General features: G+C 39.9%; 1 protein-coding gene across 1 annotated transcript in view; it reads left to right on the top strand.

Annotated features, from left to right (window-relative positions):
- The window catches only part of LPIN1 (lipin 1), a 189,876-nt gene that overhangs the window by 116,677 nt on the left and 46,498 nt on the right, over positions 1 to 26,701 (top strand). Inside the window, exons 7-13 of the mRNA XM_042783670.1 lie at positions 1,663 to 1,792; positions 4,692 to 5,007; positions 6,818 to 6,911; positions 7,564 to 7,754; positions 12,863 to 12,956; positions 13,896 to 13,965; positions 19,908 to 20,000. Of these exons, the coding sequence (XP_042639604.1) occupies positions 1,663 to 1,792; positions 4,692 to 5,007; positions 6,818 to 6,911; positions 7,564 to 7,754; positions 12,863 to 12,956; positions 13,896 to 13,965; positions 19,908 to 20,000 (988 nt within the window). The remainder of the gene's footprint in view (positions 1 to 1,662; positions 1,793 to 4,691; positions 5,008 to 6,817; positions 6,912 to 7,563; positions 7,755 to 12,862; positions 12,957 to 13,895; positions 13,966 to 19,907; positions 20,001 to 26,701) is intronic.

Below are 26,701 nucleotides of genomic sequence, written 5' to 3'. Positions count from 1 at the left end.
TATATATATATATATATATACACATATAAGAGAGTTTGAAAGCAGGTAGTACGTTACTACTCAGATCTGTTGCTGTTGAGTGGTCAGTATTCCATCTCATTTTTCTTCGGAAGGGTCAGAACAATGTGAATGATGTGTGTGTGGGTGGGTAGGGGGTGGAGGAGGGGAGGGATCCCATTATAAAAGCTCAGGATCCTCCTTTTCACGCATTGTAGCAATATCCCATTTTACATAGATTAGATTGGTGTGCAGTGAGCACCTAGGAAGAAGAGACAAGCCTATATACACCTTAGTGTCAAATGAAGAAGAGAAAGCAGTTAGTCTGTTCCAAATGGCCTGACTAAAGATTCAGGATCAATTTAACCATTGAAGGATCTCTGCTTGTTTGCTACAAGGTATGTGTCATCAATGAACTTTCCTCATACTGACTAGAAAGTTGTATTCAGGTCTATTGAAGTTGAAATCTAACTCAAACAGATGAGACCAAGCACATCAATGCTAGATAGTTGAAGAGAATATATAAGGACTTTGAAAGAGTGAAAGAGCTCTGGTGGTGTAGTGGTTAAGGCATTTGACTGCTAACTAGAAGATTGGTAGTTTGAACATACCAGCTGCTCTGCTTCTGTAAAGATTTACAGGCTTGGAAACTCAGTGGAGGTTGCTGTGAGTCAGAATTGACTTGATGGCAGTGAGTTTAGTATTTTTTTCTTTTTTGAAAGTATGTAAAAGGAAAACTGTGGTAACTTTATTTTTTTAAAAAAAACTCTGCCATCTAATCACTCAAGAGAAAATAATGCAGGAGGATAAAGACAAGATATAACTAACTTTTTTGTTTTTTTTCTAGTCTATATCTTTTTTTTAAAATACTGTGAGAATCTTTGAGAAGTTACTTTTAGCTAGTTACTTTGCTGGACAGAAATATAAGACTGTTCAGGTTTTATGAGCAAAAATACAGAAAACATAGAGGTGAAAATAGAAGTTCTAATAACCACTTAAAAGTTGGCCTGAGAAATAAATATTGTGATATGTTGTTACAGAAAGAGCCTTAGCAAATTGGTCTGTCTTTAAAGTATTTCTGGAATAGATACTATCTTTTAAAATCTCAGCTTTGAGATTTCTGCTGCATTTGCAAGTTCATTTATGGTATCTGGTATTTGTGAAGCTGGCATATGATACAAGTCCCTGTTTTCAGAGCTAGTGCAGATTTGAAGATATTTCAAACATAGATTTTAATGGGTGCTTGTCCAAGATGACCAAGTACCTTTCTGCAGCTTTCTAGAAGCTGAGAATGTAGGACAGGTGAGCTTGAGATGAAGTGGGGACAGATGGTGGTTTTGAGGTAAAAAACCTCATTTATCCTTTCTCTTTTCATAACTTTCTGTCTTAATTTTCCTTTCTAGGCTACTTCTTTTTCTCGTCTTCTCTACTTAACTTTGGCAGCAGGTTTGGGTGGGATTACTCAAATCAGGAGCACCTTCCCCATGGACTCGTGCTCTGATAGTCATAGAAGGGGTATTTTATGAAGCTGTGATGATGAGGGGACAACAGCTTGAGTGCGTTTTCTGGGCTATTTGAACTATGAATCTGGGCCAAAAACATTAACAGCAACAACAAAAAGTTTCTTTTCTTGCCTTAATCATGGATGTGTGTTTTTTTTTTAAGTCCTTCAGGTTCCCGGCCTTCAACACCCAAAAGTGATTCCGAACTGGTCAGTAAGTCCGTGGATAGAACAATGCAGAAGAATAACCCAGAAATGCTCTGGCTTTGGGGAGAATTGCCACAAGCTGCAAAGGTTAGTTGAATTATGCCAGATTTTTTTTTTCAATTCTAGCATACATATAGATTTCTATTGTAACAGCTTACGTTATATGCAGTCATCATATCACAGATATGGAACACAGGTAAATAAAAATGTATTAATCTTCGTGTTGAACACCAGCATTGCTTTTTCCTTGCCTTACTAACATTATAAAGAAGCATCATGGCATTTATCTATTTTAAACAGAACTTCATGAGACTACCCTAATTTTAACATTTACATTTTATATCACAGTTAAATGTAAATTTTTTAAAAAACAATTATACATAAATCCTGGTATACTGAAGACATAAATTAACAATATGTCATAGCTCCAGTTCTGATAGTGAGTGATAACTAGTGAGAAATTACATGATGAGAACCCTAGACGCTGGGCCCTTTGAAAGAGAGGCCAAGTGAGTTGTGAAAGCTGAAGTTTATGTGGTCTTGTGTGCCTCACAGAGAGAGAAATCTGAGAGAGCCCTGGGAAAGGTTAATGGAGCAAAAATGAAAGGGTCTATTCTAAAGGTGTATTTGTATGTTCTGTAAGAATTCCCAGGTGTACAGTAGATCTGACAAGGAACAAGGTTGTAGTCATTTCTTAGTCACAGCCAGCTACCTAGAGGGACCTGTGGGCTCGGGACCATAGTCACAGGGGACATCAAGCTCAATTGGCATAATATACTACACAAAACATTGTTCTACCTCCTACTTTGGCGAGTAGCAACTAGGATTTTAAAAGCTTGCAAGCAGCCATCTAGATGCAACGATGGGTCTCTCCTTGTCCAGAGCAAATAAGAATGAAGAAAACCAAAGAGTCATGGAAACAATTCATCCTAGTGATTGATACACCATGCGATCTGCAACCTATATGACTATGAGACCAGAAGAACTAGATGGTGCCTGGCTACCCCTGTCAATCATTCAGAGGGGGATCTATGTAGTAGATCCTTGGTAGAGAGGGAGAACAACGTGGAACAAAACTCAAAATCATTTGGGAAAAAAAAACGGGGCAGGTTTGTTGGTCTGATACAACCTGGTGGAACCACTGAGACTATGGCCCCTAGCTGCCCTTCAGGTCTGGAATTGAAGCCATACCTGTGGCTTCCAGCCAAACAAAAGACAGGCATATGAGTTGAACATTTACCTGAGGTAAATAGACTCGGAGGGAACAATCATGGGAGAAAGAAGGGCTATTTATGCACAGGGAGACAGCTTAGGGGGCAGGAGTACTTGGAGGATGGACACAGGGAAGTGGTAACTATCGGGAGGAAGTGGGAGGGGGGCTGTTGCCTGGGGGTAAATTGTAGTCAATGTCGTGAGACAAAGCATGTGAACTGCTGTATGGAAAGTGAATTTGCTCTGTAAACTTTCACCCAAATCACAATTAAAAAAAAAAAAATGAAAGGGTCTGACAAAGTCAGGAAATTTTAAGGCTTTACTTCATTAAGTAGTAAGTGTTTTTGTACCCTTATTATTAGTAGAAGGAGCTCTAGTGGCACAGTGGTTAAAGCTGTTGTGTGCTAACCAAAAGGTTTGGTGGTTCAAATCCACTAGCCACTCTGTGGGAGAAAGACGAGGCAGTCTGCTTTGGTAAAGATTTATAGCCTTGGAACCTTATAGGGCAATTCTGCTGTGCCTTACAGAGTTGTTATGAATCAGAATTGACTCTATGGCTTTGGGTTTTTTATTTTTTAAATTGTAGGCAGACCCTTGAATTTGCCCCTTGTTGGGAATCTCCAGAAAGAGAAGAGAAGCAGCTGAATGTTGTAGAGAGAATGAGGACCGAGGAGACATATTGTCCTAGGTCTAAATTCCTGCTCCATTACTTGCTAGCCGGGTGGCTGTGGGCAAATACTTGACTTCTCTGAACCTCAGTATCTTTATCTGTAAACTGAGAAAGCAGTAGATACTGCTCAGAGTTGTGGAGAGGTTAAATGAAGTAATGTATGTAAATATCTGTCACATATTAGGCACTAAAAATATTAGCTTTCTTTTTCCTTGGCTGTACCACGTACTATTTGTTTCTCCTTTTACTTGCCGAGTTTCAGCTTCTTTACCTGTGAAATGGAATGAGGGTACATGCAAGTGTGTAATAGGTGCAATAGATAGGCTTGTAAAAACACAAAATAGGCATGGTCTTTTCTTATAAGAAATTTTATTTCATATTCTAATGTGTGCAAAGCATCTTGAATTATATTATTGCAGGCTTTTATTATTATTATTACTATAAGACCCTTAGAAAAGGCTATATAGCCTCTTTCATCCCCAATAAACATTTGTAATAATGAATGATTGAATGAGTTGGTGAAGAAGATTGAAAACATTCCTACAGAGAGGCAGGGTGGGTAGCTTTTTAGAGAATAGATCTGCTGAGGCCAAAGTGGTGAATTCATTCTTTCTTGGTTATATTTAGGTTTGACGGAAAATGCTGATTTCTGTGCCACAAGTTATAGTGCTAACCCAGCTAACTGTCTATAAATCTATTACAAACCCATTACTTTTATTGGCAAAATAATTCTAACCATAGATACACTGTAGCATTATTTTAAGCTGTGATCGAAGCTGTAGGGTCCAGTATAGAAGGGAATGCCCTCTTCCCACTTTCTAACCCATCAGTTGCTTCCACTTGTTGGGCATTACTACTTCTACTTTCTCACTTCTATTCTAGTTGATGTTTTATATGAATGTTTCATTATCTTGGTTTGTAGACATCCAGGTAAGTCTGGAAACCAGCAGGTCATTCCTGAAGCTTAAGTGTCTTCCTATCGCGGGCAGTACCATAGATTAGTTATTGACTGCTTGTTATTTTCCTTTGGTTAACTCAGTTTTTCTGTTTGCATGGTGCTCTGACCTTCTCTCTTTTTCCCTCCCTGCTCCTTCTTTGGTCTAGTCGTCTCTACACAAGATGAAAGAATCCAGCCCATTGATCAATAGAAAAATGTCTGATAAAATGCACTTTCAGGCCATTCAGAGTGAATCTTCAGAAACTTTTAGTGACCAGTCCCCAACATTGACTGGAGGTCCTTCTGAACAGCCACTTTTAGACCAGAACAAGCCTCAGACTGAAATGCAGTTTGTGAATGAAGAAGATGTTGAGGCCTTGGGAGCAGCAGCTGCACCTTTATCTACAAGTGAAGAACACAAACCCTCCTCTGCCATTTTAACCCAGACAGCAAACAAGATGGACTCCCCTTCTAGGAAAAAAGGTACAAAGGCTGGAGCATCCCAGCTTTTTTCTGTGCAAAGTTTTGTACTTAAGAGATTGCAGTCTTTTCTTTCAAAGTTTAAGATAAATCAGAATAGGGACTGAACCATAACATTTATCATGATCAGTCTGTGCTCTTTTGCTGAATATATTGATGTTCAGAATTTAGTATTAGGAAATCAGACCTCGAGAGGCCTTGAGGATCATGTAATAAACGTCTTCATTTTACACACTAGGGATACTGAGAGGCAGAGGCACTAATGTGCTCAAAGCCATCAGGCAGGCAGAAGTCCTCTTCATCGCTCTGTGGGACTTCATAAAAGTGAACTTTAGAAAATTACTTATTGAGCTAACCTTAGCCCCCTTTTCCCTTGCCCTTTGTCACTCTTTGTTGTTGTTGTTGTTATTTGCCGTCGAGTCGGCCCCGACTCATAGTGACCCCTCCTTGGGTTTCCGAGGCAGTATCACTACGGAAGTAGGATTGCCCCATTCTAAAACCAAACCAAAGTCACTGCCATCAAGTCAATTCTGACTCATAGTGACCCCCATTGGGTTTCTGAGGCTGTAAATCTTTACAGAAGTGGATCGCTCCATCTTCCCTCCACAGAACAGCTGCTGGGTTTGAACCACTAACCTTCTGGTTAGCAGCCAAATAAGTGCCTTATCCACCATGCCACAAGAGTTCCTGTTTTAATTTCTGCATACCATTTGTTACCGTTTTAAATGATCATTTATTTGTAGGTATTATTCCCTGACTCACTTCCCCTGCTAGAATATATAATCTTGAGATCAAGAATCTTTTCTGTAGAGTTTACCTTTGTATCTGGTGCTTAGAACGGTGGTTGGCACATGTTGTTACATGCCGTCGAATCGGACCTGACTCATAGCGACCCCTCCTGGGGTTTCCGAGGCAGTATCACTACGGAAGTAGATTGCCCATCCTTCCTTCTGAGGAGTGGCTGGTGGGTTTGAACCACCAGCCTTCTGATTAGCAGTCAAGTGCCTTAGGCACTACACTACCAGAGCTCCTGGTTGGCACATAGCAATGCTCTGGGAATATTAGTTTAATGAACTGTTTGCATGTCAATACCTATGATATCAAGCCTAATTTTTGTTAACCGTGTAGCTTTGTACAGTATTCTAGATTTGAATTAACAAATTACATGCTAGAAGTAAAGAGGAAACCTGAAATCATGGTGTTCAGTGACTGACAATGCACAGTTTAGGGTGTTGCACTTGAAGTACTGATGGGGAAGTGCCAAATGAAGTCTTTTATCATTAAATAAGAATGATAATAATAGTAATATCTTCAATATATTGAGTGCTTAGTATCCTTCAGGCACTTTACAGATGAAAATTTGAGCTCAGCCAAGTTAAGTCACTTGATCAAGGTCACACAGTTGGTGAATGATGGAGCTAATATATGCAAACCTGGGCAGTCTGACTACCATCATGCTGTGCTAACTTCTCATTTCTGGGATTCTGGGCCAGTTTGGGTGTTTCTGAGCAAAGTTTCACATTGTGTTTCAATACTGTTTCTAGAGACACTCAGAGTCTAAGAGTTTGTTTTGCTGTTGTTGTTATGTGCTGTCGAGTCAGACCTGACTCATAGTGACCCCTTCTTGGGTTTCTGAGGCAGTATCGCTATGGAAGTAGATTGCCCCATCTTCTTTCAGAGGAATGGCTGGTGGGTTTGAACTGCCAGCCTTCTGGTTAGCAGTCAAGTGCCTCAGGCACTATAGTACCAGAGCTCCTGGAGTTTGTTTTAGGAGATGAGTTTTCTGACTTGATCCGTTTATCCTTTAATTTAGATAAGCGAAGCAGACATCTTGGTGCTGATGGTGTCTATTTGGATGACCTCACAGATATGGATCCTGAAGTGGCTGCCCTGTATTTTCCCAAGAAGTAAACTTTTCTTTTTATTCCTTATATCATTTTCTATAATCTGAATATTACCTTTCTTCCCCCTCTGTTTGATTAGAATGCTAGTAAGAAAAGGCAGTGAGAGGCTCATATTTCACCATGAAAAACACCCAGTGGAAAGAATTGAGTCTGTATACACATACTGAAGTGTGTGCTCATCTCTCGGTGTGTTCATGCACATAGCTGGCTTTCTGCCTGTAGAACAGGAACATGGGACCAGGCTGTCTTCCACCATGAGCCTGAGGTTTTGTCTGTGTGATCATTGCGCCACTATCTATCTAAACAGTTGTCAAAAAATAGGCAGTTGCACAGTCTTCCCTCACCAGGAGAGATTTGCACATGATCCTTGGGGTCTCATCTTCAGCTCATCCTTAAGACAATTTGCTTTATCTTTATTTCACATGGGCTTGGGAGGGGATACAAGACCATATCATTGGTTAAAAATAATTGTCCCTCTGAAGGTGAATTTATTTTACTTCTTTCTTTATCATGGTGCTTTAATGAAGTCTGTCCTGAGATGAAATTATTTGCTACTCTGAGGCATAGCAGATTGCCAGAGAGTAATTTGAGGTCTATGTAAGGCCTGGGTGGGGGAAGAAATTCTCAATACATCCTCCATTTTTTGTCCTCCCAGTGGAGATCCTTCTGGGGTTGCCAAACATACCAGTGACAGTGGAGCCCGGTCAGCCAACCAGTCCCCGCAGTCCGTGGGCAGTTCTGGCATTGACAGTGGTGTGGAGAGCACTTCGGATGGCATGAGGGACCTGCCATCCATTGCTATCTCCCTCTGCGGAGGCCTCAGTGACAACCGGGAGATTACTAAAGGTACTGCAACCACAGGATTGAATCTAGTTTTTAAGCCAAGAGCACCCTCTTGTGGCAACTGGTCAGAACTTCCAGAAAACCAGCTTAGTTCATTATAAAAGTAGCTTTTTGTTTGTAGCTCGCTATGACTTATTATTCCTTCATGACTCACATGTTTTAGGTTTGCATTTTGCTGACCTCAGAGTTCTGTTGTTTGTACATGGCTTCAGGTAACAAGAAAGCCATTGGTGTTACTTTGGGTGTATTCAGCCATTCATGGCCATGTGGTGTTTTTTTTTTTCCTCCCTACTATCTTTTTTTTTTTTTTTTAATTGTGATTTGAGTGAAAATTTACAGAGCAAATTCACTTTCCATACAGCAGTTCACATACACTTTGTCTCATGACATTGATCACAATTCACCACAACGCAACAGCTCTCCTCCCACTTCCTCCCGACAGTTACCTCTTCCCTGTGTCCATCCTCCATGTACCCCTGCCCCCTAAGCTCTCTTCCTATGCATAAACAGCTCTTCTTTCTCCCATGATTGTTCTCTCCAAGGAGTGTATCTACCTCAGGTAAAAGTTCAATTCATATGCCTGTCTTTTGTTTGGCTGGAAACCACAGGTGTGGGTTTAATTCCAGACCAGAAGGGCAGCTAGAGGCCATAGTCTCAGTGGTTCCACAAGGCTCTATCAGACTAGCAAACCTTGTTCCCCCCTTTTTTTTTCCAAATGATTTTGAGTTTTCTTCCATGTTGTTCTCCCTCTCCATCCAGGATCTCCTACATAGATCCCCCCGAGTGGTAGACAGTGGTAGCCGGGCACCATCTAGTTCTTCTGGTCTCATAGTCATATAGGCTGCAGATCGCATGGTGTACCAGTCGCTAGGACTAATTGTTTCCATGAATCATTGGTTCTCTTCATTCTTCTTTGCTCTGGACAAGGAAAGACCCATCGCTGCATCTAGGTGGCTGCTTGCAAACTTTTAAGATCCTAGTCACTACTTGCCAAAGTAGGAGGTGGAATAATGTTTTGTGTAGGATGTTATGCCAGGTGAGCTCGATGTACCCTGTGACTATGATCTCAAACCCACAGGTTCAACTACTCAGTCCCTCTGAGTAGCTGGCTGCAGCCAAGAAGTGACTACAACCTTGTTCCTTGTCAGCTCTGCTATATACCTGGGAATTCAGATCATGCAAATAGACTTATAGGACCATTGTCTGCCAACCCTATACATGGTCTTGGGTACACTCCCTACTTCATAGACATATCTAATAGTTCATCCTGTCTACCCATCTATCCACCCGTATACCCATGTTTGCCTTCACTGACAATGCAGTCCTGTGTGTGCAAAAGGGTTCATCTTTGTCGTCTGTACCTCCCATGTACCCCTCTATGTCTTCCTCTTTCTCAATGCCACCATATTGATCATACACATTTGGTGCACTGCCCTTCTCTTCACCCAAATCAATACTTCTCTCTACCTATCTAACAGTGTTTCCTTCCCTCCCCTCCCACCCCTGGTAACCAATAAAGAAAATTTCTTTCCATAGATAAACCTTTCCTTGATTTTTACAATAATGGACTAATACAGTATTTGTCCTTCTGTGATTGACTTATTTCACTCAGCATAATGTCCTCCAAGTTCATCCATCTTATGTGGTGTTTTGCAGATTCTAGGTTATTCTTTAGGGTTGCATAGTATTCCATTAGGGGCTCTGGTAGCATGGTGCCTAAGGCACTTGACTGCTAACCAGAAGGCTGGTGATTCAAACCCACCAGCCACTCCTCGAAAGGAAGGTTGGGCAATCTATTTCCGTAGTGATTCTGCCTCGGCAACCCAAGGAGGGGTCACTATGAGTTGGGTCCTACTCGACGGCACATAACAACAAGTATTCTATTGGTGTGTATGTACCATAGTTTGGTTATCTGTTCTTTAGTTGATGGACACCTAGGTTGTTTCCATCTTTTGGCTATTGTAAATAGTGCTGCGATGAACATGGGAGTGCATATGTCTGTTCTTGTCATGGCTCTCAGTTCTTACAGATATATACCTAGTAATGGAATGGCTGGGTCAAATGGTATTTCTAATTCCAACTTTTGAAGGAATCGCCATACTGCTTTCCACAGTGGTTGTACCATTTTACAGTCCCACCAGCAGTGTATGAGAGTCCTAATCTCTCCACATCCTCACCAGCATTTGTTATTTTCTGTCTTGTAGAACTGTGCTACTAGTGCTGGAGCAAGATGGTATCTTGTTGTTTTGATTTTCATCTCTCTAATGGCTAATGATCATGAACGTTTCTTCATGTTTGTTGGCTGCCTGAATATCCTCCTTGGTGAAGTGTCTATTCATGTCTTCTGCCCATTTTTAATTGGATTATTTGTCTTTTTGTTATTGAGGTGTTGGAGTTTTCTATAAATTGTAGAGATAAGTCCCTTGTCAGGTATGTCATTGCCAAATATTTTTTCTGTGGGTTTTCTTTTGACTCTTGGAGAAGTCTTTGGAAGCACATAAAAATTTGATTTTTAGAAGGTCCCATTAATCTAGTTTCTCTTCTGCTGTTTATGGATTTTGGGTTATGCTTGATAGTCTATTTATGACATATATTATGGTCCCCAAATTTGCCCCTAGTTTTTCCTTGAGGAACTCTATAGTTTAAGGTTTCACATTTAAGTCTTTGATCTATCTGGAGTTAGTTTTTATGTATGGTGTGAGGTACAGATCTTGTTTCATTTTTCTGCAAATGGATATCCCGTTTTGCCAGCACCATTTCTTAAACAAACATTCTTTTCCCCATTTAATGGATTTTGGCCCTTTGTCAAATGTCAGTTGACCATAGGTCGATGGATCTATTTCTGGGTTCTCAGTTCCATTCCATTGGTCTATGTGTCTGTCATTATTCTAATACCAGGCAGTTTTGATTACTGTGGCTGTATAGTAGGTTTTGAGATCCAGCAGCGTGAGACCTCCTGCATTGTTCTTCTTCAGTAGTGTTTTGCTTATCCGAGGTCATGTGGTGTTTGTTGAGCATCATGTGTATCTCCTGAACCCCATGCCAGTGACACAGAGTTGTCTGCCCACAAACTGCAGTCTAGCTGGAATATCATTATTATCAAAACACACTGCTTTGAAAGTGCACGAAAAATGCAGTGTGGTTTTGGAGGAGAGAGGGAGGTCTAAGTTTGTTTGAGGAAGTCTAGGAATAGTTAATAGTTGGATTTGAAGAGTGCTATTAGGATTGGCTTAGGTGATCCATCACTGTACTTTCACATATAATGCGCCACAGAAATGTACCCATGCATATAACATGCATAGTGCATGTAGGAAACTAACACGTGAGAGGGCTGCACGGTCAGGGTTGGGGGGACCCGTATAATGTATGTGTTATTTGTGTAAAAATATGGTAATTCGTAGCATCCACCATATTTGTAACAACGATTTTTCCAGTCTCACAAGAGTTCCATGGTAATGTGTGCCAGAGCCTCCCGGTTAATGCAGTTAGCAATTGTCAAGTGATTAATTCTTTAACTAGAACTAGCTGCTCTCCCTCATCCCCTTACACCACCATTTGTCTCTCTTTTTTATGCCTCCTTAGTCTGTATTTCTGTCAGGAATGAGGCCAAGGTCATGTATGTCTTCTTTTAGCCATTCATGAGCTACCACCATTTTTCTCTTCCTAACCAGGGATGTCATTATAGACTCCTATCTCCATTCTGAGGTAACTTGAAAGCTGGGGCCTTTTATTCTTGTGCCTGTACCAGTTAACCTTTATTGAGGATGAACTGAAACAAGCTTGCTTAATGGAGCTAGTTGCTTTAGTCTATTTCATGAAGTGTTCCTAACACTAATAACCCAGCTTCATTATGTTTCTATTTCTCTGATACCACTCTGAGGTCATTAAGTGGCAAGCTCTCTTTTACCAGTTGGAGGTGAGAGGAGGCCAATGTCCCATCAACACCCTCCCTCCTTCAACACACAGAGATGGGTGAGGCTTTGGGTGGCAGCACTGAGGCTGAAAGGGTATAGTTATCTAGTATCATCTCATGGGTTTTGGGCATCTGTGAATGCCCTGTTCACACAGATGATGCCATATTTTCATAGCCAAGAGCCTTCAAGAGAGTACCTAACAGTCTAAATTTGGATTCTAAGTGTACATGTTGAGGCCATCTGGGTTGAGATCATGACCAAGGAGTTTTTTTCCCCTGGATAGAGGCAGTTCTCAGTATGTAACTAACGTCTGCTGTGTTTTGGGTTCCATTTAGGGCAAATGGAATCTCCCCAGGGAAGTAGTAGGAACTAATTAGGACCAGGGAAGTGGTCAGAGCCCCAGTCAAGTCTTAAGGCATGGCTCAGATCAATGGGGGAAGCAGAGTGGAAATCAAGCCCTTAGTCCAAAGCTCTTTACACAGCCTAGGTTACAGAGCTGAGGACCAGGCCCTCAGGGTGGGGCGGTGAAACTACTATGCCTGCTGGTGGGAGAGTGTTCTTAATACCTCTGAGTTTGGGGCTTCTTCTGCAGTGAGGCTGAATAGGATCAGCCAGGCAGGGGCTCCTACCATCCTCCAAACTTATTGCAGGTGACAGTAATGATCACCACAACCACTAACATTTACTGAATCCTTACTTTACGGAGGATACTGTGTTTTACGTTCGTTACTTATCCATCCTTAAAATATCTCTAGGAAGTAGACAAGGTTGTTATTCGTTCTGCTGATGAGGGAACTGAGACTTGGGGAGATTAATCACTAGTCCAAGGTCACATCAGTAAATGCCATTCAAACCAAGGGAGTCTGTCTTCAGAGTTCTACTTAACTAACCATTAACCTGCTTCTGCAGACACATATGCTGCTGTATTTTTCACATACCTTCTGTCTACCTCAGATAAGGGTACATATCCCCTCACATCTTTAGATGGTGCCCCAACCACACTTCTTCTCTATGCAGATGTTGCTCCAAAATGAACTGAAGCCCCCATTACAACTACCTTTTATGGAATTATCCACACAATTGGAATGCATGAACTCTGGGAAAACATTAGTGATGAAAATGAAAAATATGCCTGTTTTTTTTAATATTAATTTCCTTTTTAGTTTTTTCCCTTATCCTCTGTGATTGCTTTTACAGAAGCATTTTTGGAACAAGCCGTGTCCTATCAACAGTTTGTGGACAACCCAGCTATCATTGATGACCCTAATCTTGTGGTAAAGATTGGGAATAAGTAAGTACCTCCCAAAAGTCACTTTGGCAGCAACATGATATTATTTCAGTTTCATTTTTTGAAATACAGAGACCCAGATGTTAAACTTGAAAAAAAAATACAAAGTATTTGTTAAAATTAATTATTGTCTCTTCACTTCTGGCAGAATTCTGTATTCCTTTATAGTTGGTAGGCTCAGGTAGCTGGTGATCCTGTGGATTTTAGAATGCGTTTGTACTAGATTTTATAACTAAGTGTGTGAAGTCACAAAACGTAGCCTGTGGGACTTATACCCCATATAGTGCAAAGATATGCAGAGTAGACTCCATATACCACCTCCTGTAAAACTTCCTTATTTGAAGTAAAGGGATGTTTTTACTTGTTACCTTAGGTTAACTTTTGCTGCCTTTTCCTTGAAATGTGGCAAGAAATGCCATAAGCACATGGGTGGTTTGAGGCACCAATAGCATAGTGGAATTAGGGCTGCTTTCCAGCTAGCTGCTGGTGTCTCCTGGTAGTTCCGTCTGTGTGATACTGTGTCATGGCTGCTGCTTGGGCTCTTAATGTGAGTACGGTGGGGTTAGGTAGAGGTGGGAAGCCACTAGCAGGGGCTGGATAGGGCTGGAGCATATTAGAAACAGTATTGGTCTCTTTAAGGACCTATCTGGAGTTCCATAGCTTTCCATAGGCACTCTGGTAGCATAGTGCCTAAGGCACTTGACTGCTAACCAGAAGGTTGGCAGTTCAAACCCACCAACCACTCCTTGAAAGGAAGGTTGGACAATCTACTTCGGTAGTGATACTGCCTCGGAAACCCAAGGAGGGCTCGCTATGAGTCGGGTCCGACTCAATGGCACATAACAACAACATAGCTTTCCATGACTGGTTCTCATGACTTACAAAGTTGTTTAGCCCGAGCCTTGATTTTTTGACATCCGTTTCATTTCTCTGCCATGCTAGATATTACAATTGGACAACAGCAGCACCTTTACTCCTGGCAATGCAGGCCTTCCAGAAACCTTTGCCAAAGGTGAGCTTTAACACGAGAAAGAAAGGGAATGCTGAAAATGATGGGTGGGTTCATATGGGCAGTTGGATACTGGCTTTTATTTCAGAACCCAAAAAAGTTAATTATATTATACTGTTTTGAAGTTCATTCACTTTAAGTGTTTTAAATCTGTTTCTCTTGCACCTCTTTCTTGCACCTTGAATGAATGCCTTCCTCCTTATCAAGGCAAAACTTATGAATTTTGGCAGTGCTGGGCCATGTCCTGCCTCCATGATTCATTTCCTAACACCAAGCTAGGGGCACAGGTTGGAGTAGAGTAGATAGATGCCAGGATGGTCAGAGCAAGTGGTTAATGCAGAGAGAACAGGTTCACAGTTGAAGGGTTGGAGCAGCCAGAGGGGTCAGGTACACGGAGGAGGCACATCAGACACCAAAAGTGTCAGGTGTTTCCTCATCCAGGAAGTAAGCTGTATGCCTTCTTCTCTGCTGCAGATGCCAGCACCGGGCCTGGACAGCTCCTAGCCTGCATGTGAGAGTAGGCACATGCTGCAAGGAAGAGTTCTGTAATTTTTTTGGTAAAGGTCTTATACTTTTTTTGGTTTTTTTTTTTTTTTTTAAGGGTAACTATAATTTCCCCTGTCATCTTATTGTCAAAACATCTTTTTATGTTTTGAAGTTATATTTTTTGGTCTTTATAAGTTCAGAATTCTTACAGCACCCTGCTGAAATCTTCCTTTTATCATGATGTAGTATTCTCTTTATCCCTAAAATTCTTTTTGCCTTAATGCCTGTTTTATTTGATATGAATTTGGCCATAGTAGCTTTCTTTTGAATTTTGAATTATTTCACTAGTGTGCTTTTTCCTATCCATTCAGTCTCTACTCTGTGTTCTTACATTTTGAAGGCATCTCTTATGAATACCATATAGTGGATATTTAAAAGATAAAATAGTGAATATCTGTCTTTTAACTGGTATGTTTAATACACTTACATTTGTTGTAAATATGAATATATTTGGATTTATTGCTACCGTTTTTCATGCTTTTTAAACCGTGGTGTTCCTCCTCCCCCTGCCCTTACTTTATTTTCCTTCCTTTTTTGTTTTTTATTGGACTGATCAAGTTTTATTTAGTTAAGTTACTCCTCTTTGTTTGTTGGGCTTTTATATATTTTAGAGATTATTACTAATATTTCTAATAAGCATAATTTACTTATAATCTAAAGATAACTTACCTTTTTTATGGCTAATATAAGATCTTGGACCATCCTCAATCAGGAAACTGATTGCCCCTTTTTCCTTTTAATTAATACTCAATATTTGAGTTCTACCTTGTTTATAAATCTCCTTAAAATAGTCACTACTGGCATGGCTTCATAGGCTTAGTGCTTAATTAGCTTCATTAGTTTATCTGCTTGCCGTTGTTTATTGCATCTTTCTGTTAGAGGTTTAAGTTGTTTTTCCAGAAATGTATCCTTAGTACCCTTAGTGAGGGTTTGTGAGCAGTAAGCATAGGAGTAGCTCTCTGTCTTTTCTCTGACAAACATTACCAACATTGTCCCTTGACTTTGTTGCTATTGGTAACTTTTACCCCTCAGTAGCCTTAATTTCAAATGTCTCATTCTTTTGCTACCACTTCTGAACTTTCTGGCTCTACAGGTCATATAACCCACCACACCATGCTGAATGGTGTCAGGTGATCCTTAATGCTCTCCTGCCTGCTGTCATAGTCCTCCGTTTACTCTCCAAATCTCCCGGATGACTGTTTCACACTTTTCTTTCCTCCACTCTCCAATATCACCTTCCCTATTCCTTACTCAGTGCTTATGACCTTCCTTCATATTTCACTGAGAATATTGAAGCAATCAGAAGAAAAATTCCTCTGTATCTACCCCTTACCTACATCTGTGTATACTTTGGCTTATCTCCTGTTAATGATGATCTTTCAGTGCTTCAGACTAAGGCCATCATGCCCACTTGGGCTACTGCTTCAGCAGTTCTCCTCTCTCTCTTCTGCATCATCAGTATTTATCTGTCTACTCGAGCCAATCAGAATAATCCTCACAATAACTAGATCCAATACCATTGGCATATATATCTATATCTGTATCTATAGATATATATATGTAATTTGTCTCATCCTTCTCAAATCTTCTGTTAACCCAACTACTATCCTAATTAATTTCTTTCTTTAATAGCAAGACTCTTTGATAGACTTGCTACATTTTGTTGTTGCTGTTAGGTGCTGTTTAGTTGGTTCCAACAAAACACCACTCAGTCCTGTGCCATCCTCATAGTCGTTGCTATGCTTGAGCCCATTGTTGTAGCCCCTGTGTCATCCATCTCATTGAGGGCCTTCCCCTTCTTCACTGACTCTCCAGTTAACCAAGCATGATATCCTTCTCCAGGGACTGGTCCCTCCTGCTAACCTGACCAAAATACAAGAGGTGAAGTCTTGCCATCCTAGCTTCTAAGGAGTATTCTCGCTGCATTTCTTCCAAGACAGATTTATTTATTCTTCTGGCAGTCTATGGTATATGCATTATTCTTCACCAGTATCATACTTCAGATGCATCCATTCTTCTTTGGTCTTCTATATTCATTGTCCAGCTTTCACGTGTGTATGAAGCAACTGAAAATACTGTGGCTTAGGTCAAATGCACTTTAGTCTTTGAAGTGACATCTTTGCCCTTTCAAGGGGCCTTTTGCAGCAGATTTGCCCATGCAATACTTCATTTGATTTTTTGACTGCTGCTTCCATGAGTGTTGATTGTGGATGCAAGTAAAATAAAGTACTTGACAACCTCAGTCTTTTCTCCATTTATCATGATGCTGCTTATTGGTCTAGTTGTGAGGATTTTGTTTTCTTTATGTTGAGATGTAACCCATACTGAAGGCTGTACCTGATTTCACTTATATTCCACATGGAGCCCACTCTAGTCAATGTCTTACCCTCCTTACATCACCAAAAACACTTATCAAGGTCACCAGTAACCTCCATATTGATAAATACAGTAGTCAATTTTCACCTCTGATCTTACTTAACCCATCAGCAACATTTGACCCAGAGAGTCATGCCTCTCTCCTTGGAACACTTTCTTTATTGGTTTTCCAGTGAAAATCCTAGCTTGCTTTCCTACCTTTCAGGCCATTTGTCTATCTGCTTTGCTGATTCCTAGACCTCTAAACATTGGAATTCCTGATATCTGTATGTGGATGAGCTCTGGTGGTGTAGTGGGTAAGGCATTTGGATGCTCATGAGTAGGTCAGTGGTCCTAACCTGCCAGCTGCTCCACAGGAGCAAGATGAGGCAATCTGTTTCCATAAAGATTTATAGCCTTGGAAAACCAGTGGGAATCGCTGAGTTGAAATCAGCTCAATGGCAGTAAGGTTTTCTTTTGGTTTTCTATAAGAATAAAATGGGCAGGCATTGAAGAATTTTGAGAATAGTGACATGATTTCACTTAAGTTTTAGTAGTACCACACTGGTTGTTACGTTAATAATAGACTGAAAAGGGAAAGAGAAGAAGAGAGACGAAGTAGGCATTTATTGCAATATCCAGGTGAGAGATGGTGATGAATAAGAGAGGTGGTCAGATTCTAGATGTATTCAGATCAGATTTGGGCATGCAGTTTGACTTGTCTATTGATACCCAAACAAAGTTATTGAGTAGGCAGCTAAATTTTGTCACACTTAGAATGGTTTTCCTCTTTTCCAAAAACTATAAAAATGTACCCCCATATCTTTTTCTCATACTTTCTTTTATTTTAGATCTTTGATCCATCTGTGCTTTATTTTGGGGATAGTGAATGAATTTGATACACCTTGATTTTATTTTGAGGATAACGAGCAAGGAAGAAGCCAAATCAATTTTTTTTCCAGCTGGCTATTGATTCAGTTAGAATGTTTTTTTTGTTGCAGGAAATTGTGACTAAAACTGGCTTAAATTATAAGAGTTTATTATCTTATATAATAAGAACCATAGAGATCAGTAGTTTCAGATTTGATTGACTTGGGTTACCTTCTCTATGATTTTCTTGGCTTTTCCTCTATGGTCACAAGATGACTATGCCACACATCATTACCTCACACAACCACATCCAAAATAAGGAGGGTGGAGGCAGACTTCTCATATTTCGTTGGTATAAAGGCCATATAATCACCCCATACCAATTTCGGCCAAACAATGGAATGACTCCAGATCGCCTTGGCCAACCAGAATTCATCCACTGGCATTGAGCCTGTCTTCCCTGAGCATATTGCATGCTGATTCCTGAATAGAATTTGGGATCTGTTGGCAAGAAAGGGGATAATGCATCTAAAGAGGCAACTAATGAAGTCCTATTGCATTATCCTAACAAACCCCAAAACCAAACTCATTACTGTTGCGCTGATTTCAACTCATAGCAACCCTATAGGGTTTCCAAGGCTGTGCTGGGCAATCTACTTCCATAGAGATACTGCCTTGGAAACCCAGGGAGGGTTTGCTATGAGTCGGAATTGACTTGACGGCAGTGACTTTGGTTTTTGGTAAATCTTTACTAAAGCAGATTGGCACATCTTTCTCCTGCAGAGCAGCTGGTGGATTTGAACTGCTGACCTTTTGTTTAGCAACCAACCACTTTAACCATTGCACCACCAAGGCTCCTTGCAACTGCCGTGGAGTCGGATCTGACTCATAGCGACCACTCTTTGGGTTTCCGAGGCGTTATTGCTATAGAAGTAGATTGCCTGATCTTTCTTCTGAGGAGTGACTGGTGGGTTTGAACCTCCAGCCTTCTGGTTAGCAGTCAAATGCCTTAGGCACTATGCCACCAGAGCTCTCCAAGGCTTGTTAATTAACCCTAATACCATGTATTAAATACCTGTCTCTCACTTACAGATAATCACAACTTTATCATATATTAAATTTCTCTATGAATTTAGATTTGTTTCTGGACTTTCTGTTCTGCTTCTTTGATGTGTTTACTTATTTAGTTTTTTTTTTCTTTTAAAAATGGGAGATGTATTACGTTTATGGGTAAACTGAGGTGGGATTAGGAGAATTGACAGTTTCAGGAATTCTCCTACTTCCTTTTTTATACATTCAAGATTTTCTTTTGTGTCAGGGATCTTTTAAATGATAAAAAGAAGCACATTTAGGCTAAATATATGAATTATTTATCTACTTATCTGCAATTTGTTAATTTGAAAGGATTAAATCTATATTTCATTATTGGTTGAGGTTTTGGCTACTAGATAGCTCTGGAAACTGAGAAGGGGGAGGAATTAGATAACATTTACCCTGGTCCTATAATTAGCTCTTCAGATAAATGTCTTATCCTTTGGAAATGCTTAGAAAATTATTAATTAATACATAATCTTTTCTTATAAGATTTTAATTTATTTTAAGATGAAAGGCTAGGAGTCTGGATTTTCTTGTTAATATTTGGGATTTTAAGTCAAACACATCTATTAATATTATTAATATGCAGTTTGTAGAAATTTGTAAATTTACACTTACTAAAAAGATCCTATGCATTTTGCCTTTTGTTTAAAACTTTTATCCTATACTCCATGTTAATCATTTTATTTTTTATTTTGTTATCATCATATTGAGGGTGACAGTATCTTAACCAGTATTATAAACCACTTTAATTTGAAAACTTTTGGCCTTACTAATCACTAATGATATTTAATGCTTTCTTTTTTTTTTTCCTTATTGTTGTTATGTTGTATTTTATTTGTTGCTTGCTTTTTCCTTTAACATCTTCTTAAGTCTTCATGCTTAAGTTATCTTAATGTAATTTTGGACACCATTAGGTTTTGCTTCTCTAAAATTTTTAATCCACAAACAGTATGTTGTGTTTTCTCTGGTTTTCTTTTAGTATTACTTTTATTTGCATGTGTGTTTCTTTTGGTTTGAATGTGCTAAGTTGATGTTTTTTTGGTTCCATTATTTATGTTACCATCCATTTAAAACAGGCCACTGTGGAATCTATCATGAGAGATAAGATGCCCAAAAAGGGAGGAAGATGGTGGTTTTCATGGAGGGGAAGAAATACCACAATCAAAGAGGTAAGCACAAAAAACAAAGCAATGTTTCTATTTAGCTTAGCAGACTTCAGTTTTGTGTGGTGAAGTTTTATGTTTTCATGTTCTTATGTTAGAGAAGGGAGCTCTGGTAGCATAGTGCCTAAGGCACTTGACTGCTAACCAGAAGGCTGGCGGTTCAAACCCACCAGCCACTCCTCAGAAGGAAGGTTGGGCAATCTATTTCCGTAGCGATACTGCCTCGGAAACCCAAGGAGGGGTCGCTATGAGTTGGGTCCGACTCAATGGCACATAACAACAACAAAAACAACATGTTAGAGAAATAAGCATAAACCGTGATACTGAGTTTTCACGAGCCAACTCTGCCAAAAAGTAGGGAAAGACATCATAGAGTGTGAGGAAGGTAGAAAAGAAGAGTGAATGGAGAGTTGGACTCATCTCCTGGCTCTATTACCTATTAGCCTGCAGACGATGGTCATGCCACTCCCCCTCTGTAACATTTCTCCATCTGTTAAAAAAGGATTTCAACTTGATAATTATTAAAGGCTTTTTCATTTTTTTAAAAAAATTAAATATCCTCCTACTTCTTATAAAGGCTAGTTTTAATGAGATATATTTACATTTGTGGCTTCACTTAAATGACATGTCTTAAGTATACATGGGTTTGGTTTCCATGTATGTATGTATGTATGTATGTATGTATGTATGTATGTGTAAATAGATAGATAGATATGAAGATGATCCCCTCAGGTTGAAAGGCACTTAAAATGTGACTGGAAGAGCTGCCTCCTCAAAGTAGAATGGAACTTAAATGACGTGGATGGAGTAAATTTTGGGACCTTCATTTGCTGATGTGGCATGACTCCAAATGGGAAGAAATAGCTGCAAACATTCATTAATATTTGGAATGTGGACTGTATGAACTCTGAGCTATGAACTAGGATGGGAGGAGCTCTGGTAGCGTAGTGCCTAAGGCACTTAACTGCTAACCAGAATGCTGGCAGTTCAAACCCATCAGCCACTCCTCAGAAGGAAGGCTGGACAATCTACTTCCATAGTGATACTGCCTCAGAAACCCAAGGAAGGGTTGCTATGAGTCGGGTCTCTGACTCGAGGGCACATAACAACAACAACAGCAACAACAACAGCAACATGAACTAGGAAAATTGAAAGTCATCGAAAATGAAATGGCATGCATAAAGATTGATATCCTAGGCATTAGTGAGCTGAAATGGTCATTTTGAATTGAATAGCTGTATAGTCTACCATGTGAGGCATGACAATTTGAAGAGGAATGGTGTCATATTGATTGTCAAAAAGAACATTTCAGGATCTGTTCTGAAGTATAACACTGTGTATACACCTACAAGGAAGAGCAGTTAATACAACTATTATTCAGATTTATGCACCTGTCACTAATGCTAAAGATGAAGAAATTAAAGATTTTTAACATATTCAGTATGAATTGATCAAACATGAAAGCAAGATGCATTGATAATTACTGGTGTTGGAATGTAGAAGTTGAAAATAAAGAAGGATCAGTAGTTGGAAAATGCAGCTTTGGTGATAGACACCAATGCTGAAAGAAATTGTATAATAGAATTTTGCAAGACCAATGACTCATTCATTGCAAATACCTTTTGTTAACAACATAAGTGGCAACTATACACATAGACCTAGCCAGATGGAATACACAGGAATGAAATCAACCACATCTGTGGAAGGAGAGTTCAATATCATCATTTGGAATATGGCTAGGGACTAACTGCAGAATAGACCATCAATTGCTTATATGCAAGTTCAAGTTGAAGCTGAAGAAAATTAAAACAAGTCCATAAGAACCAAATACAACCTTGATATCCCATCTTAATTTAGAGATCATCTGAAGAATAAATTTGATTCATTGAACACTAATGACCGAAGTCCAGATGTGTTTTGGAATGACATCAAGGACATTATACATAAAGAAAACAAAAGATCATTACAAAGACAGGAAAGAAAGAAAAGACCAAAATGGATATCAGAAGAGATTCTGAAACTTGGTCTTGAGCATAGAGTAACTAAAGAAAAGGAAAATTTGATGAAGTAAAAGAGCTGAACGCAAGATTTCAAAGAGCGGCTTGAAAAGACAGTGTAAAGTATTATAATGAAATGTGCGAAGACCTGGAGTTAGAAAACCAAAGGGGAAGTACACATTTGGCATTTTTCAAGCTGAAAGATCTGAAGAACAAATTCAAGCCTTGAGTTGTAATGTTTAAAAATTCTGTGAGCAAAATATTGAATGATGCAGGGAACATCAAAAGAAGATAGAAGGAATACAGAGTCACTGCACCTAAAAGAATTAGTTGATGTTCATCCATTTCAGGAGGTAGCATATGATCAGCAACCTATGGTAGTGAAGGAAGAAGTCCAAGCTACACTGAAGGCATTGGTGACAAGCAGGGCTCCAGGAACTGATGAAATACCCACTGAAATGTTTCAACAAACGGATGCAACACTAGAAGAACTCCCTCATCTATGCCAAGAAAATTGGAAGGGAACTGTTTGGCTAACTGACTGGAAGAGATCCATATTTCTGCCCATTCCAAAAATGGGGGATCCCACTGAATACAGAAATTATCAAACAGTGTTATTAATACCGCATGCAAGAAAAGCCTTGCTTGGGGGGAAGAAAATGAACTCACTGTCATTGAGTTGGTTCGACTCATAGCGACCCCTCTTTGCGTTTCCAAGGCAGTATCTTTACGGAAGTAGATTGCCCAATCTTCCTTCCAAGGAACAGCTGGTGGGTTTGAACCGCCAGCCTTCTGGTTAGCAGTCAAATGCCTTAGGCACTACGCCACTAGAGCTCCCAGTCTTGCTGAAGATAATTCAAAAACAGTTGCAGTACTACATCAACAGAGGACTGCCAGAAATTCAAGCCTGATTCAGAAGAAGACGTAGAATGAGAAATATCATTGCTGTGTCAGGTGGATCTTGGCTGAAAGCAAGGAATACCAGGAAGATGTTTACTTGTATTTTATTAAATGCAAAGGCATTCAACTATGCAAAGAATGGGAATTCCAGAACGTTCAGTTGTGCTCATGTGGAACCTATAGTCAAGAGGCAGTTATTTGAACAGAACAAGGGGATACTGCATGGTTTAAAATTAGGAAAGGTGTGCATCAGGGTTGTACCCTTTCACCATACTTATTCAGTCTTTGTGCTGAGCAGATAATTTGAGAAGCTGGACTATATGAAGGAGAACACAGCATCAGGATTGGTGGAAGACTTGTTATCAACCTATGATATGCAAATGACACAATCTTGTTTGCTGAAAGCAAGGAGGACATGAACCACTTACTGCGGAAGGTCAAAGAGTAGCCTTCATATGGATTACTTCAACGTCTAAAGAAAAAAAAAAGGTAATTTCATTTTACTTGAATCAGTGATCAATGCCTATGGAAGCAGCAGTCAGGACATTAAATGATGTATTGCACTGGGCAAATCTGCTACAAAAGACCTCTTTAAAGTGTTAAAAAGCAAAGATATCACCTTGAGGATGAAAGTATGCCCGACCTAAGCCATGGTATTTCCAGTCACATCATATGTATATGAAAGCTGGACAATGGATATGGAAGACCAAAGAAAAATTGATGCCTTTAAAATTCTTGGCAAAGAATATTGAATATACCATGGACTGCTAGAAAAACTACTTGTCTTGGAAGATGTACACCCAGAATGCTTCTTAGAAGCGAGGATGGTGAGATTTCATCTCACATGCTTTGAAAGTGTTACCAGATGTAACCAGTTCCTGCAGAAGTACGCCTAGCTTGGTAAAGTCAAGGTTCAATGAGAAAGAGGATGACCCTCAAAAAGATGGATTGACACAGTGGCTGCAACAGTAGGCTCAAGCATGGCAACGATTGTAAGGATGGTGCGGGACTGGGCAGTGTTTTGTTCTGTTGTATATAGGGTCTCTGAGTCAGAACCATGTGGATGGCATCTGACAACAACAACAACAAAATACACACACACACACACACATAATTGGGCAAATAACAACATATATATATACATACATATACACACTTACACATACATACATTTACACACACACACACACACACATTCTTCTCCAAGATCTCTTTGTTGCTCTCTTAACCTCTTTCTTTAGACACGTTATTCACCTGGCTTCCATGCCACTGGACTATATTCACCTGGTTTTCCTCTTCTTTCTCTTGCTGTGCCTCTTTTGGCTTTGCTCTCTCTATAAAACCAAAAAGCCAAACCAAACCTTAACATCCTTGAGTGGATTCCAACTTATAGCAACCTCCACTGGGTTTCTGAGGCTCTAAATCTTTACAGAAGTAAATTGCCCCATATTCCTTCCATGGAGCGGCTGGTGGGTTTGAACCAATGACCTTTTGGTTACCAGCCAAATGCCTTATCTACTATGCCACCAGAGCTCCTCTAGATGGCCAATCAATTTGGAGTTCCTCAAGGGTTTTTTAGTGCCTTCTCTTCAGTTTTTACTTTATTCCTTATGTTTTCCCTAGGCTATCACCCATGCCCAGGCTGTTGACTCCATTTTTATTTCCAAACCAAACATTCTTTTTTACTGCAGGTCCAGTTATCAAATAGCCAGCTAGTTAGACATCTCCGCATGGATGCTTCACAGACACTTCAAAGCAGTATTCCTAAAATGGAACTCATGATAATCTTGTGAGTTCTTCTTTGTTATAATCAGAAACTGACATCATTGTACATCCGTAGGCTAGCTCTTTCCTTAGACACTTCCTTTTTCCTCACTCCCCACATTCAACCCATCACCAGTCTATCAATTTACTATCCTAAATAGTTCTCAAATTTGCCCATTTCTCTTCATCTCCATCCCCACAAATCTAGGCTACCATCATTTCTCTCAAGAATGCTTCTTAATATTCTGTTCATATCTACTTTTGCCCTTCATTCTTTATACTGTACTTGGATTCTTGTATTTAGGATACCAGTCTAATCTATATAACTTCCTGCTTAAAACCTTTTTGAGGACTCTTAGTGCTCTGCAGACTTATGTATTGTAGTCCCTGCCTCCCACTTTAGCATCATCTTTTGCCATTCCTTCTCTCTGTGCTTTAGCTTCACTGGCTGAAATTATATTTCTACCGCAAGGCCTTTGCATATGTTACTTTCTCTGCCTAGTGTTCTTAGGGAGCTCTGGTGGCATAAAGGATAAGGCACTTGATTGCTAACTGGAAGGTCAGTGATTCAAAGCCACCAGCTGCTCTGCGGAAAGAAGACAGGGCGATCTACTTCTGTAAAGATTTATAGCCTCGGAAACACAGTGGGGGTGCTATGAGTTGGAAACGACTTGATAGCAGTGAGTTTGGTTTTTTGGTTTTTGAGTGTTCTTAGGAACCCTTTTACCCATCTTCACTTAATTAACTAGCTGCACACATGGCTGTTTCTTAGCCGATTTGTCTACTGTCATAGACCTGTGAAATTTTCCTTCACAAATATTGTTACAGTTCATAATTACACACTTATTGCTGTGACTGTTTGATCAAAATTTCACCTCTAGACCATTAGCTCCATGAAGCAGAGATCATGTATGGCTTTGATCCCTGTAGTATCACTGGGGCTCATAATGGACCCAGGTTAGGGGTTTGGCAAATATTTGTTGAAGACTTTTGTTTGAAGTATGGTATGAACAATCCACAAAGACAACAACAAAGTTGCTTATTATAACAGTAAAAGAAACCCCAGTGGAATTAAATTTATTCTATTAGTTAGGAGAAAGTCTGTTAGAAGAGTTTAACCAGGATATAATTGTTCTCTAGCATTTTCCATTAGGATCTTTGAATTTTGTGTTGTCTTATTATCTCCAAAGGGAATAAAGAAGTTAAAGTAAATAAATATATATGCTTTACTTTAAGAAACTGAGAACATGAAGCATCTTTCTGGTTTTCGTACTACAGAGCAGAATGCTGTAGAATTTGAGACATTTCAAAAACATCTTTATTTGATGTCTTGACTTGAGGAGAATGACAGAATGAAATAAAGGGAGACTTACCAAATAAAATATTTATTAAAAGAAGTGAAATATCATTTATTTGAGATACATATTTTGAACTAGCCTTATGAAAAATTGTCAATAGTGGTGGCTAAGTTACCTGCCTCAGTAATTAAAAAGTGACTACGTATGTTATCTGCAAAAACGGCGAGGAGGCCACATGTTCTGACCTCCTCTAACCCTACAAGGGGAAGGCAGGATTACCAGCAGTAACCCAAGTCCTATTACTGCAAGGCCAAACATGCTGCCTCCCTCCAGCCCTTTGACCAACCGTTCCTCCCAAAGCACCCACCACCTCTCTCCTGGGTTTGATAATTTGCTGCAGTGGCCACATAGAACTCACAGATTACAGGGTTTATTAGGGAAATACCAGGCTACAACTCAAGTTCAGGAAGAACGCTCAGTCTCTCTCCCAGCCCACCGTCCCTTAGCCAAGAGTCTCTCACAGTCTCTTTCCCAGCAGTGCTGGTCCCTCAGTGTCTCTTTCCCAGCAACGCGTGTCTCAGGAGCCCGTGTCTCTTTCAGCAGCACATCTTCCTCAACCAGCAGTCAGAGAGAGTTCTGCCTCCAGGAGGTCTTCTTTAGAGCCCGCAGGGTGATGGTCAAACTAGCCAATTATAGCATCAGAACTCTAAGCACCTGAGAGAGAGTGGGCACCTCCCAGAACATTGTT

The sequence above is a fragment of the Orycteropus afer genome, unplaced genomic scaffold, assembly GCF_000298275.1.
Source record: "Orycteropus afer afer isolate SDZICR_OR568_19922 unplaced genomic scaffold, OryAfe1.0 scaffold00025, whole genome shotgun sequence".
Taxonomy (NCBI): domain Eukaryota; kingdom Metazoa; phylum Chordata; class Mammalia; order Tubulidentata; family Orycteropodidae; genus Orycteropus; species Orycteropus afer.
Note: the sequence above shows the minus strand (reverse complement) of the source record. Positions and strands in the feature narration are given on the sequence as shown.